The sequence below is a fragment of the Quercus lobata genome, chromosome 11 (genome assembly GCF_001633185.2).
Source record: "Quercus lobata isolate SW786 chromosome 11, ValleyOak3.0 Primary Assembly, whole genome shotgun sequence".
Classification (NCBI taxonomy): Eukaryota; Viridiplantae; Streptophyta; class Magnoliopsida; order Fagales; family Fagaceae; genus Quercus; species Quercus lobata.
In genome coordinates, this window is record NC_044914.1 from 13,249,557 (window position 1) to 13,266,918 (window position 17,362).

At 32.0% G+C, this 17,362-nt stretch overlaps 3 protein-coding genes across 3 annotated transcripts; all 3 read left to right on the forward strand.

Annotated features, from left to right (window-relative positions):
* The first annotated feature begins 3,705 nt into the window (after positions 1-3,705).
* Positions 3,706-4,443, forward strand: LOC115969598 (cysteine-rich repeat secretory protein 38-like). Its single transcript, XM_031089286.1, has one exon. The coding sequence runs from the start codon at positions 3,706-3,708 to the stop codon at positions 4,441-4,443; it is 738 nt and encodes a 245-aa protein (XP_030945146.1).
* A 2,265-nt stretch (positions 4,444-6,708) lies between these two features.
* Positions 6,709-7,437, forward strand: LOC115967918 (cysteine-rich repeat secretory protein 38-like). Its single transcript, XM_031087073.1, has one exon. The coding sequence runs from the start codon at positions 6,709-6,711 to the stop codon at positions 7,435-7,437; it is 729 nt and encodes a 242-aa protein (XP_030942933.1).
* Positions 7,438-15,373: 7,936 nt separating this feature from the next.
* On the forward strand, positions 15,374-16,221 carry LOC115967282 (cysteine-rich repeat secretory protein 38-like). The gene has a single exon (XM_031086358.1). The coding sequence runs from the start codon at positions 15,387-15,389 to the stop codon at positions 16,113-16,115; it is 729 nt and encodes a 242-aa protein (XP_030942218.1). The 5' UTR covers positions 15,374-15,386; the 3' UTR covers positions 16,116-16,221.
* The last annotated feature ends 1,141 nt before the right edge of the window (positions 16,222-17,362 follow it).

Consider the following 17,362-nt stretch of genomic DNA (forward strand, 5'->3'; position numbering starts at 1 on the left):
GATTAAGGGGCACAGATTCATGCAAATGAAAGTTCTCTACAATGTTCTCTCCTCTCTTTTTCTCCGTCTCTCATCCTCTTTCTCTTAGGGGACTTTTACATATTATATAGGCCCTCTCCAATCATCTGGGCTTTACACTTATTGATCATCCAAACCCCTACTTGAGCACCTGTCCCATCAGACACCCTTATCAGTTCTTTGTGAGTTGTTTCAGGGGTCTTCTCCTCATTAATACGGCCAGGAGAGTAGTTGTGGTGCATTTAATGTGGTGGAGGTAGCTTTTGCTGAGATATTTTAGGCTTCCTTTCTTTTTACGTACTTGGAGGGAGGACTACAGTAGCTGGGGTGCACCCTTGACCCGGATCTTGGAATGTCCGAGGAGGAATTACTCCTCGGACATGTTCTCTTTGCCCCAGTGGGCCTAAATAAGGATTCTGGACCACGACGCCTCCTCGGATGAATGCCTCCTCGAACGGGCTCAGGGCCCAGTCAACCTATTATTCTGGGTCGGTCCCCACAATATATATATCATGTCTAATCAATTCATTTAATCAAAGGAAATGGTTGGCAGAGTTCGGCTACCACACTGCCCAAGCCATCTGCATTTTCAAATCCCAACATTTTCCTTATTCTTTTTTCTTTTTTCCTTTTTTCTTTTCCATTTATTTTTTCTTTGGGTTATGCAAACGAGTGCCCTTAGGGCATTGGTTAACAATTCATTTTAGAAAAATTTTGACATTACTTTATGGGAAATGAAAAAAACTGTCAAAACATTAATTATTTTTTTTTCCTATAAAAACTTTCTTTAAATGAATTATTAACGAATGCCCTTAGGGCATTCGTTAGCATTTCCTTCTTTTTCTTTTTTCTTTTTTTTTTTTCGTCTTTTCTCCTCCCCAAGTCTTTTGGCTCTCCCACTTCTCACTTTTTAGTTTCTCCTCTTTTATCTTCAACTCTATTTGTTTCCTCTTTTCTGAATTTTTTCCCTAGTGATCATTTCTCCAATTATCATTCTAAGCAACCTGTCACCACCAGCATCAAGCTGTACAAGTAAGCGATATTAAGATGAAAGAGTTTGAGAGTAGTTCAGTGAGAGAAATGTAGTTTATTTATTTATTCATTTTCAAAATAGACTGCCCAAACTTCATGCTGGCCGAATCTTGAATTTCAACAAGAATTTACGGAAACGACCCAAAATGCCCAAAATGACTTGGAATAGTCCGAAATTTGATCTGAGGTGAAACAAGGGTGGTTATTGTTCCGGTTTGCTCACTGGTATGGTATTTTTCGGCCATTGTGACCGGAACGGAACGGTATTCATAACATTAATTTGGATTGAATAGATTGAATGGATCAAAGTGGACCACAGTGAATTAAAATGGACCAAATTATTATTTTGATGTGGCTTAATAGGAGCGTAACAACAATAAATATTACATTTCATTTTTTAGATATTATATAAATGATGTCATTTAGTCATATTTAACTAATATACAAAATTATTATGCCATGTTGTCAATTTGGTAAGTTATGCACATATTGTAGTTAAAAACTTTATTACAGTTACTATAGATTGGCCTTGGAAGTCTAAAATGGTTACAATGAAACCTATCGTCTAAAGTTTTAATGGGAATTACGTTTCACATTGATTGGGCTAGTGTTAAAATTATAATAAATTGTTAAAATTATAATAAATTGTCTTTAGAAGGGAACTTTAAACACATATACATTTTGATTAGGTTAGAGGAGAATTTCTATCTTGTATAAATAAAATAAAATAAAATAAAAAATCTGTTGAGTTTATGTCAAATTGCATGATTTTAAATTAATTATAGCAAACTCTTTTTATTTTTTTAAGAAGAAAGACAAGGACTTTTATTAAGATAAATTGGCTATATAAGACTAAAAGACATGAAGGAGTTGTGATGGAACATCTTCTATTCAAACTAACATATTTGGGACATTTATAGAATTTTTAGCCAAATTATGAGCTAACTTATGACCCTCTCTTTTGTTATGAGAAAAACTTAACCAAGTAAAAGAATTAGAAAAAACTCTAGCATACGATATTCCCAAAACCAGCCAAGGACAAAGCTTCATCTGCAAGTGCATGTATAATCATCTCAGAATCACCTTCAAGTATGGCTTGAATAATGCCAATTTACAAAGCAAATTCGAGGCTCTTGCGAATTTATTCTTATGATTGTCTTAACTAGCAAGTCAGCCACTGAAGAAGTTTCATGCAATTTATTCTTATGGATAAATTGCATGAAACCTTCTTAGAAGCGGCTAACTTCACACTCTTATAGATAACTCCCTATTACAAGTTTTTTTATCAATTCCACATAAATATTTTCATTTTTCTACCGAAATGATTTTAAACTTATCAAAAAAAAAAAAGCTCTTTGAAATTTTGAAAAGAATCACTTTAATTTTTTTATTAAATAAACATACCTATACTTTAATTAAAAGATTATCAATAAAAATTATATAAAAATTATTTTATTCACGATTTAAAATTTTCTCTAATAAGGTCTGAGTGAATTAATTTTAACAACTCAATATTTCTTTCAACGCTTATAAAAAATATATATATTTGTGTGTGTATTTTTGCTCGATATATGCTTCACATTTTTTAAAATCTCTTAATATTAATGATTTCCACATATCTATTATTAAGAATTTAACTTGACAGAAGTGGGCATGCCAAAAATTCACTATTGGATGTTTGCCCATATATAAATTAATTTAAACCAACTCAAGGTTTTTCATGTTAACACTTAGTCTGTTACTAACACAATTATTTTAAGCCTAATGAAATTGAGATATACTTTCATAATTTTTTTAAGACAAAATTGTAGGAGTAACTTTCAACATTTAAGAAGCGAAATTCAAATTTGGACAACATTTTATAGAGAAAAGGTAAATTTCAACCTTCTTTCACTGATTCATGTGAATCAATTGGCCTCCAAAACTTTTTAGGTTTTATTTTTATGACATTAATTAATACATGATTCCTGATTTTGATGAATCAAATTATTTTAAAATCTAACGACACATTAACTTTCTAGTGTATTAAGACTTTTTCGAACTTTGACTTTTACTATTATGGTGACTTTGTCAAGTTCAACTTTTCGTTGAAATAAAATAATATGAGAGTTGAGTGCACTTTCATTTTATTTCATTTTTAATAACTTGATCAAAGTGCAATTCTAGGGAAAAATCTCTCATGGTGCATGAGACTTGCCTGTGAGAGGCAAGTCTCATATATCTGATGTATAAGATATCAGCTCATAGTTCTAGTTTTCATTTTTGACTTTTGCAAATAAAGCAACCCACACTGAAAATTTCTTGTTCAACTTCAACAATGATAAAGAAGAAATAATCAGTCCCTTTTAATATTTCTAATTAGTATAAAGCTGAGATTTAGGATGTATTTGGATACCGCTTATTTTGCTGAAAACTGAAAACTAAAAACTAAAAACAATAAAAAATAATTCCGGTTACTATTCACACTCACAAAATACTATTTATTTGTCTTAATGCAGTGTTCATGAGACATGAACAGTATAAAAGATGCTGGTTAAAAAAAAAGAAAAAAAAAAAACGCAAAACGTGGACGTAGGATCCAAACGTACACTTACTATAAATAAGTGCTGCATGGTCCATACTTTAAACCCATCATCCTCTCATTTCCTTCTGAAAATGTCTTCCTCACAGTTCACCTTCTCAATCTACCTTCTAACCTTTGCTTTCTTTCTCCAAACCATTTTTGGAGTCAGCCCCCCTCTCTACAATATTTGTTCAGGCTCTGAGAACTTCACCACCAATGACCAATATGAATCAAACCTAAGAAAGCTCTTAGGTAATCTTAACTACCAAACCCCTCCTCTTGGTTTTGGTCTTGGCTCAGTAGGTTGGTACCCATACCAAACTTATGGGCTTGCTCTTTGTCGTGGAGACATTGCAGCCGCAGATTGCAAGGCGTGTGTTAATGAGGCTAGCAACGAAATTCACAAACGTTGCCCATATAATAAAGGTGCAATTATATGGTACGGTAATTGTCTTTTGAATTACTCAAACAAGGACTTCTTGGGTCAAATTGATAATGAAAATTGGTTCTATTTGTTGAATGTGCATAATGTGAGTGAGCCAACAATATTTAACCAAAAGACTAGGGAGTTATTGAGCCAACTAGCCAAGGATGCATCTTTCAGTGTTAAAAAGTATGCAGCTGGAGAGCTAAACCTGGGATTGGGAGAATCAACCAAACTCTATGGCTTGGCTCAATGCACATGGGACCTTTCTACCATTGAATGTTTTCAATGTCTTGATGATGCAATCGATCAACTTCCTAGTTGTTGTGATGGGAAACAAGGAGGAAGAGTTGTTGGTGGGAGTTGCAACATAGGATATGAGATTTACCCATTTGTCAGTGCTTAATTCGATGTGGAGTGCTCTAGGTTTCAGGTGCCTTTTTCATGATCTCACTTTGGAGGGATACTCAAGAATAATGATCTATGATTCTTTAATTTTCTTTGAACCAATGTAATTATATAATCCCTTGCCAATAAAATTGATTTGTTTTGGTTTTCTTGATTTTTTTCCGTCAAATAATTCAATAAGAATCTCTCGATTTAGGGGGATAGGTGTTGTTAGTTGAAGCTCCATTATGACACTCGCTATCCAGGAGCACAAAAACTCATAATTCACTCAAGATGGGGTTCTCTACACGCTTGCACTAACCACAGGCCTTTTACCTTTTCCTTTCCAACGGTAATTTATTTTGATGGTTGTATATATCCTTACTACGATTATTATAGCTTCTTTTTCGGGGCCCTCGATGAAAAACATGACACTTGAAGTCTGAATTGCCAACCAATATGAGTGGACAGTGGAGTTAAATATATAGAACAGGCATGCATGGATCTCGGATGCCGGATGTTGGTCCTCTATTAATTAAGCACGTAAGCAAGAATTATAATGGCTAGGTCACAAAGAAATTATAGTCACATATTACGACAATGCATTGTTAGAACGGACGTATTACGACTTGAGTGGAGGAGCAGCAAGTACTAGAGCTGGATTTATTAGAGTCAGACTTATCAGTGCAAATGGAAGAGGCAATAGAAGGGTTAGCTGCCAACATAGTAAAGCTTTTTTTGGACTTGCAAGCTCTGTAGACGAGTCTCACAAGCTCTGTAGACTGCAGAGAGGCTCATAGTCATCATGCAAAGCTATCAAGAATCGGTAGAGAGGGACTGATATTGTTATGCAGTGTACTTGGCTCAATAAGTGGGAGTCCCAAATTATATGAATGGCACAATTTAACCATGAGTTGATATTCCTTGGAACCATGAGGAGCAAAATAGTGTTTGTCTAGCATATATTGTAACAACCTAGGGAAAAACACTAATCATGTTTACGAATATATCCAAAAGGACTAGTCTAATTATAATTGAAATTCTTTATAGTTGTTAATAAAACTCAAATCAACCAAGTCAAAAAATCAATAAAAATTCAACTTTCATAAAGTCAAAATCAACCCTACCGATCAACAGTTTGGAATAATGGTTCAAACCATGGCTTCTGATTGCAAATCGGACTCAAGTCAAGCATGGTCAAGTCGGATCGGGTAACATAAACCGAAACTTATGTGGCACTTGGTTTTGACATGGCAATTTTCATGCTACATAAAATAATGTGGCACGTAACATGGTAATGCTGATGTGGCAATAGGGCTAGAATGGTAGTGCTGCCATCGCAGATGTTGTTGATAGGTGATGTTGACTTGACCTTAGGGCTGACATGGCATTCTATCAATGTTATAAGTGTCAATGACACGTGCTTGATTGTTGGAGACATTGTGACATGTGAGAAAATTGAGATGGCGTCTAAGATAGCTGGGATCACCATGATTCTTTCACCGATGGTAGTGGTGAATTGTATGGAGGCTCAGAGACAAAAATTTTGAGGGTGGCAACGATCTTGTAGTGATGATGGTGGCGAAGGAAAGACGGTAATGGTAGGCCTGAGAAAGCAAAGGTAGAAAAATGCCAAGGAAGACAAAGACTATTCTTGAATAAAGAAATCTTGTATGATGAAAGCCTGGTTTGGATGCTTTGCGGCTGCGTTTGCAACTTTCAGCCTTTTTATTTTTCTTATTTTTTTTATTTTTTTTATATATTGTGCACTGTTTATAGTTCTCACAAACTTCACTTTTTAATTACTTTTTTTTATTAAAAATGGATCTATGGTACTATTTACACATTTAAAAATTATTTTACTATAGTATTTAAAATTTTCAGTTTCAGCAAAAATAAGTTGTTTCTAAACGAATTCTAAATTACAATAAGATTAGGTCCCGGTTAGACTTTGAACTAATAAGAACGCTTTAGAAATTTCTTTTTAATTATTGTGGCAATTTTCTCATCTTCTCAATTTCATTTCAATAAAATATTAGGGTTACCAAGTGGTTTTTTCTATTTCATAAATAAGTTGATTAAATAATTACAGATATAGCTTTCCCAGTTTTGACTTTTTGCAAAGAACGCAGCCCAGTTTTGAAAATTTCTTGTCAATTTGACAAGTTATTTAGAAGAAAAAGTCAAAACTTTTAATGTTTCGGGCATAGATAGATTTACTATATATAACCGCTGCATTGTCCATAGTGTAAACCCATCAACCTTCTCTCATTTCCTCTTGAAAATGTCTTCCTCACACTTCACTTTCTCCATCTACTTTCTAACCTTTGCTCTCTTTCTCCAAACCATTTTTGGAGCCAGCCCTCTCTTCCATATCTGTTCAAACTCTGAGAACTTCACTACCAATGACCAATATGAATCAAACCTGAGAAAGCTCTTGGGTAATCTTAACTACCAAACCCCTCCCCTTGGTTTTGGTCTTGGTTCAGTGGGTTGGTATCAGTACCAAACTTATGGGATTGCTCTTTGTCGTGGAGACGTAGCAACCACAGATTGCAAGACGTGTGTAAATGAGGCCAGCAACGAAATTCACAGACTTTGCCCGTATGATAAAGGTGCGATTATATGGTACGATAATTGTCTTTTGAAGTACTCAAACAAGAATTTCTTAGGTAAAATTGATAATGAAAATTGGTTCTCCTTGTTGAATGTGCAAAATGTGAGTGATCCAACAATATTTAACCAAAAGACTAGGGAGTTGTTGAACCAACTAGCTACAGAGGCGTCTGTCACCACAAAAAAGTATGCGACTGGACACATAGAGCTAGGAGAATCAACCAATCTCTATGGCTTGGCTCAATGCACATGGGACCTTTCTAGCGATGATTGTTTTCAGTGTCTTGAGGATGCAATTGGCCAACTTCCAAGTTGTTGTGATGGGAAAGAAGGAGGGAGAGTTGTTGGTGGGAGTTGCAACATAAGATATGAGATTTACCCATTTCTCAGTTCTTAATATTGGATTCAGGAGTTTGTTTATGATTCTTACTTTTAGAGGGAAATTAAGGAATAATTCTTTGTAATTCTTTATTTTTCGTTGGACGAATGTAATTATAAAATTCATTTTCAATAAATTGAATTTAATTTTGCCATTTGATAAATGAAGTGGTGATTCCATTTGTAAGTCACCCGATTCAGAGGGATAAGTAATATTGTTAGTTGGCCAACTGCACATGGGACCTTTCTAGTAATGATTGTTTTCAGTGATATACTATCGAAGAGCACCAAAAATCCTATGTATTAATTGTTCATTGATCCTTCATTATGTGATATACTATCTAGGAGCACCAAAATCCCAATCCACCTGGTTGCGATTTTCAACACAATTGCACTTGCTAAAATTGTTGGTGATTGAGTGATGAGCATAAGCATATAAGAGAGAGCAAACATGAAGATTTATGAGATTCAGCTTGATGCCTATATACATCCATAATGAAAGTCCTTGCACGGCTAGATATTTGATATTAAGCTCTTGTTTAAAATGAATTCCATGTAGAATTTAGATGCTAGAAAACCCGAGACTAATCTTAGGTTAATTATACACTAACTCAATGTTAATTTGCTTATTCTACAAGAAAATTGGCCTACAATTGGATTGAACCACTTTGACTATAATATCTCTAACAGCACTAACCACATGCTTTTATCTTTCCTTTCCCTTAATAATTTATTTTGACAGTTGTTTCCTTCGCTACATTAAATATAGCTTCTTGTTGAGGTCCTCAATGAACAAGATGAAACTATAAAGTGTGACTCACGAATGAGTGTTAGTGGAGCGGAGCACCAAGGTTCTTCAAAGCCAGGATTATCAACTAGTGAATTTTTTTTTCAAAGCCAATGTGTTCGCTACCTAGTTGTTTAGATTTGTTCTACATAGTCAAGGATCGCAACCTAAGCGTTCGGTTTTATTCCTTGTTCTTTGTTTTCTAAAGGAGGTCAATGTAGCAATTAGGTAAAAGAAATAAGAAATTACTCTAGTGTTTGTTATTTGTGAGAGAAAACTATTTAGGTGTATTGAGTTTGGGTTTTGTAAGAGTGTCTTTATGCCATCTTTGTATCTCGTATTTGTTAGTGAAATTTTCTCCTTATCATTGCTTGTGAACATTGGCAAAAGGTCAAACCACATAAATCCTTGGTCCTGTCTCTTTTGTGTGTGGTTGTCTATTTTTCTTTTAGGTTCGTTTCTATTATTTAGTTTAGTGATCTTTCTAAAGTCATAATATTTTCATAATCATCTAATGTGTGAGTGCTATTTGAAAGCCATTTCCTACTACAATTGGTATCAAAGATTCAGTTATTACAAAAAAATTAGTATCAGAGTCAATGGCTTGATGGGCAAGTGTTTGTTAGTAGGTACAACCATATAGAACGAGAAAAACTATCATGTCAGCTCTACCCATAGTTGAGTAAAGGTTCTCTACTAGTTGTGATTGATGAGTCAAGGTAATTGTGCTTATTGGTAACTCTCATAGTTGTAGAAGGAAGACTTATGTTCACTCCACCCATCGTCAAATAAAGAACATTCTATTGGTGATGGTAATTCATAACATATGGTATTTGAGCTTGTTTATTGTAATAGGGGAAGCTCTGATACGAATTTCTTATGGAAAATAGCTTTTGGTATTCCAACACAAGATTTGTTCATTTTGTTTAGACCCATGTACACTCAGATTATTTAAACTAATTAATTAACCAAGTTGATACTAAGGTTTATTATGTAGATCTAGGTTAAACACATACAATCATATCACATAGTACAGAAAAGTAAAAGAGACAAGCAATATGATTACCTAAGAAAACCAATGAAACCAACAGTTTCAAGGTAAAAAACCTGGAGAGGATTTAACCTAATATATCTCAACGTAACAAATTCACTATGATAGAATGAAAGTTTTACAATAGATTTAAACCCTAAATCTAAAACTATCTCTTGCAGAACTTACTCACATGACCACATACAGCTTCGAATCCATGGACTATTTTATTTTGAATTTGCTAAACACAAACACTCCCATTTGTAACTCTGAGGTCCCACTCAAAGCTTTAAACTTAGCTATGTATGATCTTGTATGCAGCAACTTAATCCACTAGTTCTTAAATATAGATCTTCTTTTTAGTAGATGCTTGTTGAGTAAGAAGGCTATGAAAACCTCACAAATCTCACAAGGCTTCCGAGAACTTCTAAAACATATTTAGGGTTTTCCTTTTATACCTAGTAGTATTGGACATAAACCCTAAACATTTTCATGGGCTTTGGGCCTGATTTAAAATCTGTCGAACCCAAATTCTTCTTTCTGCAGCTTGACTATTCTTGAATATTAACTTGAACCTATATGAGCAATGTCTTACACTTAAACTAGACATGTTTTTGTTCTTAGTTTGCCAACTTACATATAATTAGAACATAAACATTTGTTCCTAAATATTTAGAACCTAACAAGATTGATTGTGAAAATATCATGGATTTAGAAATTAAAGATCACCAAATATAAATAATAGAAATGAGCAAAAAGATGAAGAAAAGTGGGATATGTTGCACTCTTTTTGTTAATATTTAATGTGAAATTTCACTACTTAACTAACCACTACTCACACATGAATATTCTAACATCTATAAGATGGAGTCATGAAGAATAGAGAGAGACCTCAAAGGAAAAGTGAATTTGGGGGGGGGGGGGGGGAAGTTGTACGATTATAATCAATTAATTATATAGCTTGCCTTTGTTTCTATTAATACTAGTGTGTAACCCTGTGCATATGCATGAGTACAATTAAACATAATCATAATTATACAATTCAAATTATACATGATATTAGTTTACACTTTTTAAAACCATATATATATATAATTTAGAATTTAATTAGTTTTATACTTTTCAGTTTTTGTACCCAATAATTCATTTGTCACAAGAATTAAAAACTTAGATAGACATGTGGCGGAAAATTGGACTCCGATTGAAATCTAATTTAGAATCAAATTAAATTTGGACTCTTCAATTTCTACACTCAATAATTCACTTAGCACATAATTAAATGGGACACGTGGAGCAAAATTGAGAATCCAATTAAAATATAATTGGATTTTTTTAATCAAGCTTTGGCTATGTATATATATATATAAATATATATATATATATATATATATATATATATTAGTATTGATACACCATGTTGAGTACGCTAGAATAGAAGAGGAAGTTGAATCATAAAGCATAGAACACAAGAACATAAGGGTTATGTGGTTCAACCAAATAGTTTGTCTCCACAGAGGAAACCTTTAAGGGCTACACATTTAATATATGAGAGTATAGTACAAATTATGTGTTATAATAAATCATTGCATGATATATATAGTAAGCTAAATCTTAGATTAACCATACATTAACTATATATGTTTAATAGACTTCTAATAAAAGTAGGAGACTTGACTTGCACACATAAAAAGATTGGACTTGGGCTAATTTATCTTCAATAATATATATTTACAGTCTAAGAAAGAAGATAAAATGAAAGCAACTCAACTTTGTTACACTAATTTACAACCGATTGTTAACTGCACTAACACACCCCCTCACTAATTTAACAGGTTGCTTGCTTGGATGCTTAGTCATTTTTTCCAGTTGCAACAAGTGGCTACAGTGAGAGTACTAACCACTTGTGCTAATATGGCTTTGAAAACATATATATATATATATATATATATTTATATAATTCACCTTCTGGTGGAGGTGGGGAAGAATCATTTATACTCTGACCAAGTTTTTCTCATTAAAAAACATATACTAGGCCAACAGATTTAAAAAAATAAAAAATAAAAAAAAATGAAAGGGTTTCATTTTTGTATTTCATTCCATCATTGCATCTGACTCAATACATTATTGTTAAAAATCTGGAGCATCTCCATCCAGCGCGCACATGCTATGTCTAGCGAATAAATTGACTAAGATTTTCTTTTGATCACAATTTTGTGCCACAACTTTTATCAAAATTTTGACGTAGCAGATAATAAGTAACCACTTATCATTTTCATATGGATCTACTATTTTATTTCAAGTACTTACAGTCAGATACATCAAAATTATGGCAAAGTTGTGTTCATCGATTTTCTCAAAAATAAAAGCCAATAGATATGCAATATTGTTTCCTTGTCTTCTGACGCACATGTTAACGCCAACTTCTTTTTTTAACAAGTAGCTTGTTACAATGGGACTAGAAGAGAGAATTGAACCCTAATTATTTTTATTAAAAATGATAAAAGGTGTCACTTTAACCACAAAGCTCTTGACATGTTCTAAAATAGCTCAGTCCATGAAACAGCTTTACAGTCAATGCTAATCCTGCTTATTTTATCTTTTTTGTTCAAATCTTGATTTGTAAATCCAAAACACAAAATAAAATTTAAGGTCTTATCTAGAACATATGATTATTCGTAAAGATACTAGGCACATACATTCAACTTTTTACGCGCGCGGAGCGTATACAAGTCATGGCAATATAAACTATTCTGCTTTTTTTTTTTTTTTCTTTTTCTTTTTCTAGACAAGAAATTAAAAAAAAAAGAAAAAAAAAAGCTAAATTTCGCCAAAATAATGTGATCTTCAATCATGCTGATATATTTAGAGTACCAATTGCTTCATCCTGTCTCGTCACAATTCATCAAAACATCAAAATTTAGCTTCATATGATAGAAGGAGAATAAATATCCTTTGTTTCATATTAAGAGTGTTCAACTTTATTATTCATCAATTATATTAGATCAGTGTCTGCCTTTAAAAAAAATAAAAATAAAAATAAAAACTTGTGTTATGTTATAAGGAATAGATTTACGTTATAAGGAATTGAAAGGGATTGTCTGACAAATTAAGTTGTGGTAGGTGAAACTTTAAATGGAATACACACGTTTAGATCTAGAAATAGGATTTTTATTCGATAAGGGTGTTGTTTGGTGATAGATTTCCTATATGGGTTCTTGGAATAGTCCAATTGAATTTTCATGAACCTGTTTGACCGATGACAGATCCAGAATTTCAGCTTTGTGGGCCTATAAACCCCCATCCCCCCCCCCCCCCCCAAAAAAAAAATCAATAATGAAAATATGATTATAAGATTCAACACTAAATTAATGAAAAAATTTTAGAAGAAATGAAAAATTAAAATTAGTGTCCATTAAATGTTAACGAAAGAAAAGACACAAATAATTATTTATCAATCCATTAAATCAATCATTTATCAAGTAGAACATGGCATACTTTTAAATCCCAAAAATTATCTTTGATAAGTTTTCTACTATGATTAACACTATTTTCCTTTCAAAGTAAATAATCAAAGAGTCATTGAGAGAATAATATTACATTTTGTTGTGAAATTTAGTTTTAACAGTATTCGTGGCTGCAAAACTGTTGGTTTTGTAGTTGCAATAAGTTGGAAGATTGTTGATCCAAGAACGGAGTCAGTACTTGGAATTAGGGGGCACTTTGGTTGTTGGTTGAGTGCAGCAACTTTTACCTTCAACTCTACTGCTTAACCATTGAGGGTTTTTATTTATTTATTTTTATCTTTGTTGCGTGCGTCCACGGCTAGATAATGACAAAATTATTTTGTTCAAATTAAAATTTTTAGAGGACCATGTTGTTTGTTTTGGGTAAAATAGGTTGATTAAGCTTAATATTTTTTGGCTTTACTATTGGTAATTTTTGTTATTAGGCTAATTTTTTTTGGACTTGTATATTGTTTTATATTTTAACTCTATAAAATTTTTAATGGAAATTAAAAGGAGAAAAATGCTAGAATTACAATTTTTTTTTTACAAATTATTGTATGTGAAGTGGTTATTGATGAGTAAAAATGTGATGTAAATGGTGGATTTAGATACGAACAACAAAAATTTGCTACTTTAACTATTTGTAAAAATATTGTATAAAAGTTTATGGTTATAGTATTACTCTTAAAAGAATTAATGATATTGTTAATAGAAAGAGTGTAATTATGTAAAAAAGAAAAAGAAAAGGAGGGGGGGGGGGGGGCGGCTGGGAGTGCAGATCTTTATAATCATTACTAACCTATTGCCAAAATTCGGAAGAAATAATAATATTATGTAAAAAAGATAATAATTATATGTGTACTTCAGCTCTTTGAATATCCCCGGCCCATAAATAATTTGACGGAAAAAATATTTGATTAAATAATGAAGCATAATACTAATAATAAAAGAATTTTTACTGTATAAAACACAAAATGTAAAAATAAAAATAAATAAATTTCAATGTTTTATGTAACAAATGATTTTACTTTTTCTAGGAGAGCCACATATCATAGGTTAGTCGACCATTCTTGGGGGCCAAACTTTAAATATTTGAATAAATTTATTTGTTATAAAATAAATAAATTTTCAAGAAGGGGTTTAGCCTATTTTTATCATAGGCTAGGAGGGGGGAAATAGATAAATACCCTGTATTTTTAAAGTATTTAACGAAACGCACATCTTTCCAAACTATGTAGCAAAATATCCCTATTTTGAAATTCAATTTTAACAAAATCGAGTTCTGCGTAAAACTTAATATCCTCAAAATTAAGTTCAATGTGTACTTTTAAGTAAAACTCAACATTAGCGATATCTTTCACTAAAATTTTTCAAAAAAAAAAAATTTGGAAAAATTTGTATAAAACTAGAAACTGCTCCACCTGGAACTCATAGGGGCATTTGCAAGATATTTTGGAAAGCGGGGTGTGTTGCTACATACTTTAAAAATAAATGGCATTTAGTTATTTTCCTCCTAGTTGGGGTCCTAATCTAGCTCCGTCTCTATCATTGACTTATATTTATATAATGCAGTGTAGTTGTAGAACTAAATTCTTCGAAATGGACAAAACTAAACTAACTCTAATAGGTTTGTAGCTCAATGACATTGACCAATATTTTTTACAAGGAGAACTACAGTTCAAATCCCACTTCTCCTACTTTATTGTAGTAATTGAATTATAAAAAGCATAAATAAATTAAGTCATAAATAAAAACAAACTACTTGTCCAAACGTTAACTTCATTTTAAACAAACTATAAACTTCAATCAACATCTAATGTAAAATTATATACTTATTTATTTTGCAATGGGTATACACTTTTCATGCTTAAAATTAGGTCATTTTCACCGGATAAATCATAGATGGAATTATAAAATGGGTTCAGTTAACGTATGCTTTTAGAATATACATTAATCATTCATTTTAGAAAATTTATTATGAAAAATTGAAAAATTGTCAAAAAGTTAGTTAATTTTAAATTTTCACATAAAAGACTTTTTAAAATGGTTTATTAATGCATGTCCTAAGGGCATACGTTAGTAAAACCCTTATAAAATTTATATTTTCTAAAATTTTCAAGTATAAAAATAAAGATTTTAGATTAAAAATGAGACAAAAATCAAAGTCTAAGACAAAGTATATTCTACCTTTTAATTATGTTCTTTAATACTTAAAAACCCAATTAGGCTTGACAACTTCTTTTGTATAAATTGTATTATTTATTACCACACATGATATCCACAGTTGTGATTTTCTTAACTAAGCCTTTTTCAATATAATAATTACAACAGCTTTTGTAATAATGTTTTAGAACTATCCTTTTTAATATTTAGTTGATTTTTTCACCTACTAAGTTTCGTAGCAATCCAATATATTATTAGGGTTGACGAAGTGCACCTTCAACTTTCTGGATAATTAGTTTATTTTGAGTGCATTTTGAGCTTCCGCACTTTTGACTTTTACAATTAACGCAGCACATTTTGACAATTTCTTGTCAACTTGAACAGTTGTATAGAAGAAATAGTAAGCACGAGATTTACTATAAATAACAGCTGCATGGACCAAAGTTTAAACCCATCAATCATCCTCTCATCTCCTTTTGACAATGTCTTCCTCACACTTCACCTTCTCCATCTACTTTCTAACCTTTGCTCTCTTTCTCCAAACCATTTTTGGAGCGAGCCCTCTCTTCCATTTCTGTTCAAGCTCTGAGAACTTCACCACCAATGACCCTTATGAATCAAACCTAAAAAAGCTCTTGGGTAACCTTTACTATCAAACCCCTCTCCTGGGCTTTGGTCTTGGTTCAGTGGGTTCATATCCATACCAAACTAATGGACTTGCTCTTTGTCGTGGTGATGTTGCAACCACAGACTGCAAGACTTGTGTCAATGAGGCTAGCAATAAAATTCACAAACTTTGCCCATACAATAAAGGTGCCATTATATGGTACGACAATTGTCTTGTGAAGTACTTGAACAAGGATTTCTTTGGCCAAATTGATAATCAAAACAAGTTCTACATGTGGAACTTGAGAAATGTTAGCGATCCGACAACATTTAACGAAAAGACAAGAAAGTTGTTGAGCCTCCTAGCCAAAGAAGCATCTGTTACTCCAAAACTGTATGCAGTTGGAGAGCTAGAGCTTGGAGAATCAAAGAAGCTTTATGGTTTGGCCCAATGCACTAGGGATCTTTCTAACAGTGACTGCTTCAAGTGTCTTGATGGTGTAATTGGTGAACTTCCCCGATGTTGTAATGGGAAAGAAGGAGGAAGAGTTGTTGGTGGGAGTTGTAACATAAGATATGAGATTTACCCATTTGTCAATTCTTAGATTATGTATGTCCTAGGGTTTAGAACTACCCATATGTCGTAACATGAAATAAAGTGTTTGTAGAAACACCCTTATGATGATTCTCCATTTGGGAAGAATGCAGAAATAGAACCTACTTTGTATTTGTTGGATGTTTCAACTTTCAACCATCCTCATATGTTGTTAAATAAATTTTCTTTTTATGACTGTTATGGATAAATGACAAATTTTGCATCCTTGAATGGACAAGTAGGGTGGATGACTTCAAAAAACTCGACAAAAAGTCCAATACTGCAATAAATTTTAAACAAATTTTACAATTATTGAGGTGGCATTGGTATAAACGAAAAGTGATGTTAGTAGTGGTCTTATGTGAAAATGATGTATACATTAATCACAGTTTATTACCTCAATAATTGTGAAATTTATTGTCTTTGTAACATTGCTATTTTTTTTTTTTTTTTTTTTTTGAGAATATCATTGCTGAAAACTTAAACCATAACTATATAAAAATTTTAAATGATTTAACTTATTTCTATTTCTAGTACTTTTATTTATTGGAGATAATATGGACATAACATATGTTATAAAATGATCATGTGTCAATCTCGTGTTTTGTCCAATATATAGGAGCACTAAAAAGAATTCTTACCCATTTTAAAACAATAATGTAGTACTACATTTCTTGGTTGCCAATTTCTTATGTGGCAAAAAATAAAATAAAATAACAATAACAATTATATTAATTAAAAGAAAAAAGAGAGAGAAGGCTGCTAACTGCTCTATATTAATTGTGTGTGTTTATATATATATTATCCTACTTCTCTTCTAATACATCTCCTGTGTAATAATTAACAAGAAAATTTTTTTAGTTAAACTCTAGTACTTTTATTTATTATTGGAGATAATACGAGTATAACATATGTCATAAAATGATCATGTGTCAACCTCGTATCCTGTCCAATATCGAGGAGCACTAAAAAAAATTCTTACCCATTTCAAAACAATAATGTAGTACTACATTTCTTGGTTGCCAATTTCTATTGTGGCAAAAAAATAAAATTAATAAAAATAACAATTATAATAATGAAAATAAAATAGAAAGAGAGATAAGGCCACTAACTGCTCTATATTAATTGTGAATATATATGAATATATATATATATATATATATATATTTTATCCTACTTCTCTTCTAACACATCTCTTGTGTAATAATTAACAAGAAAAATTTTTAGTTAAACTAACTCTCACATAACTACGTATCT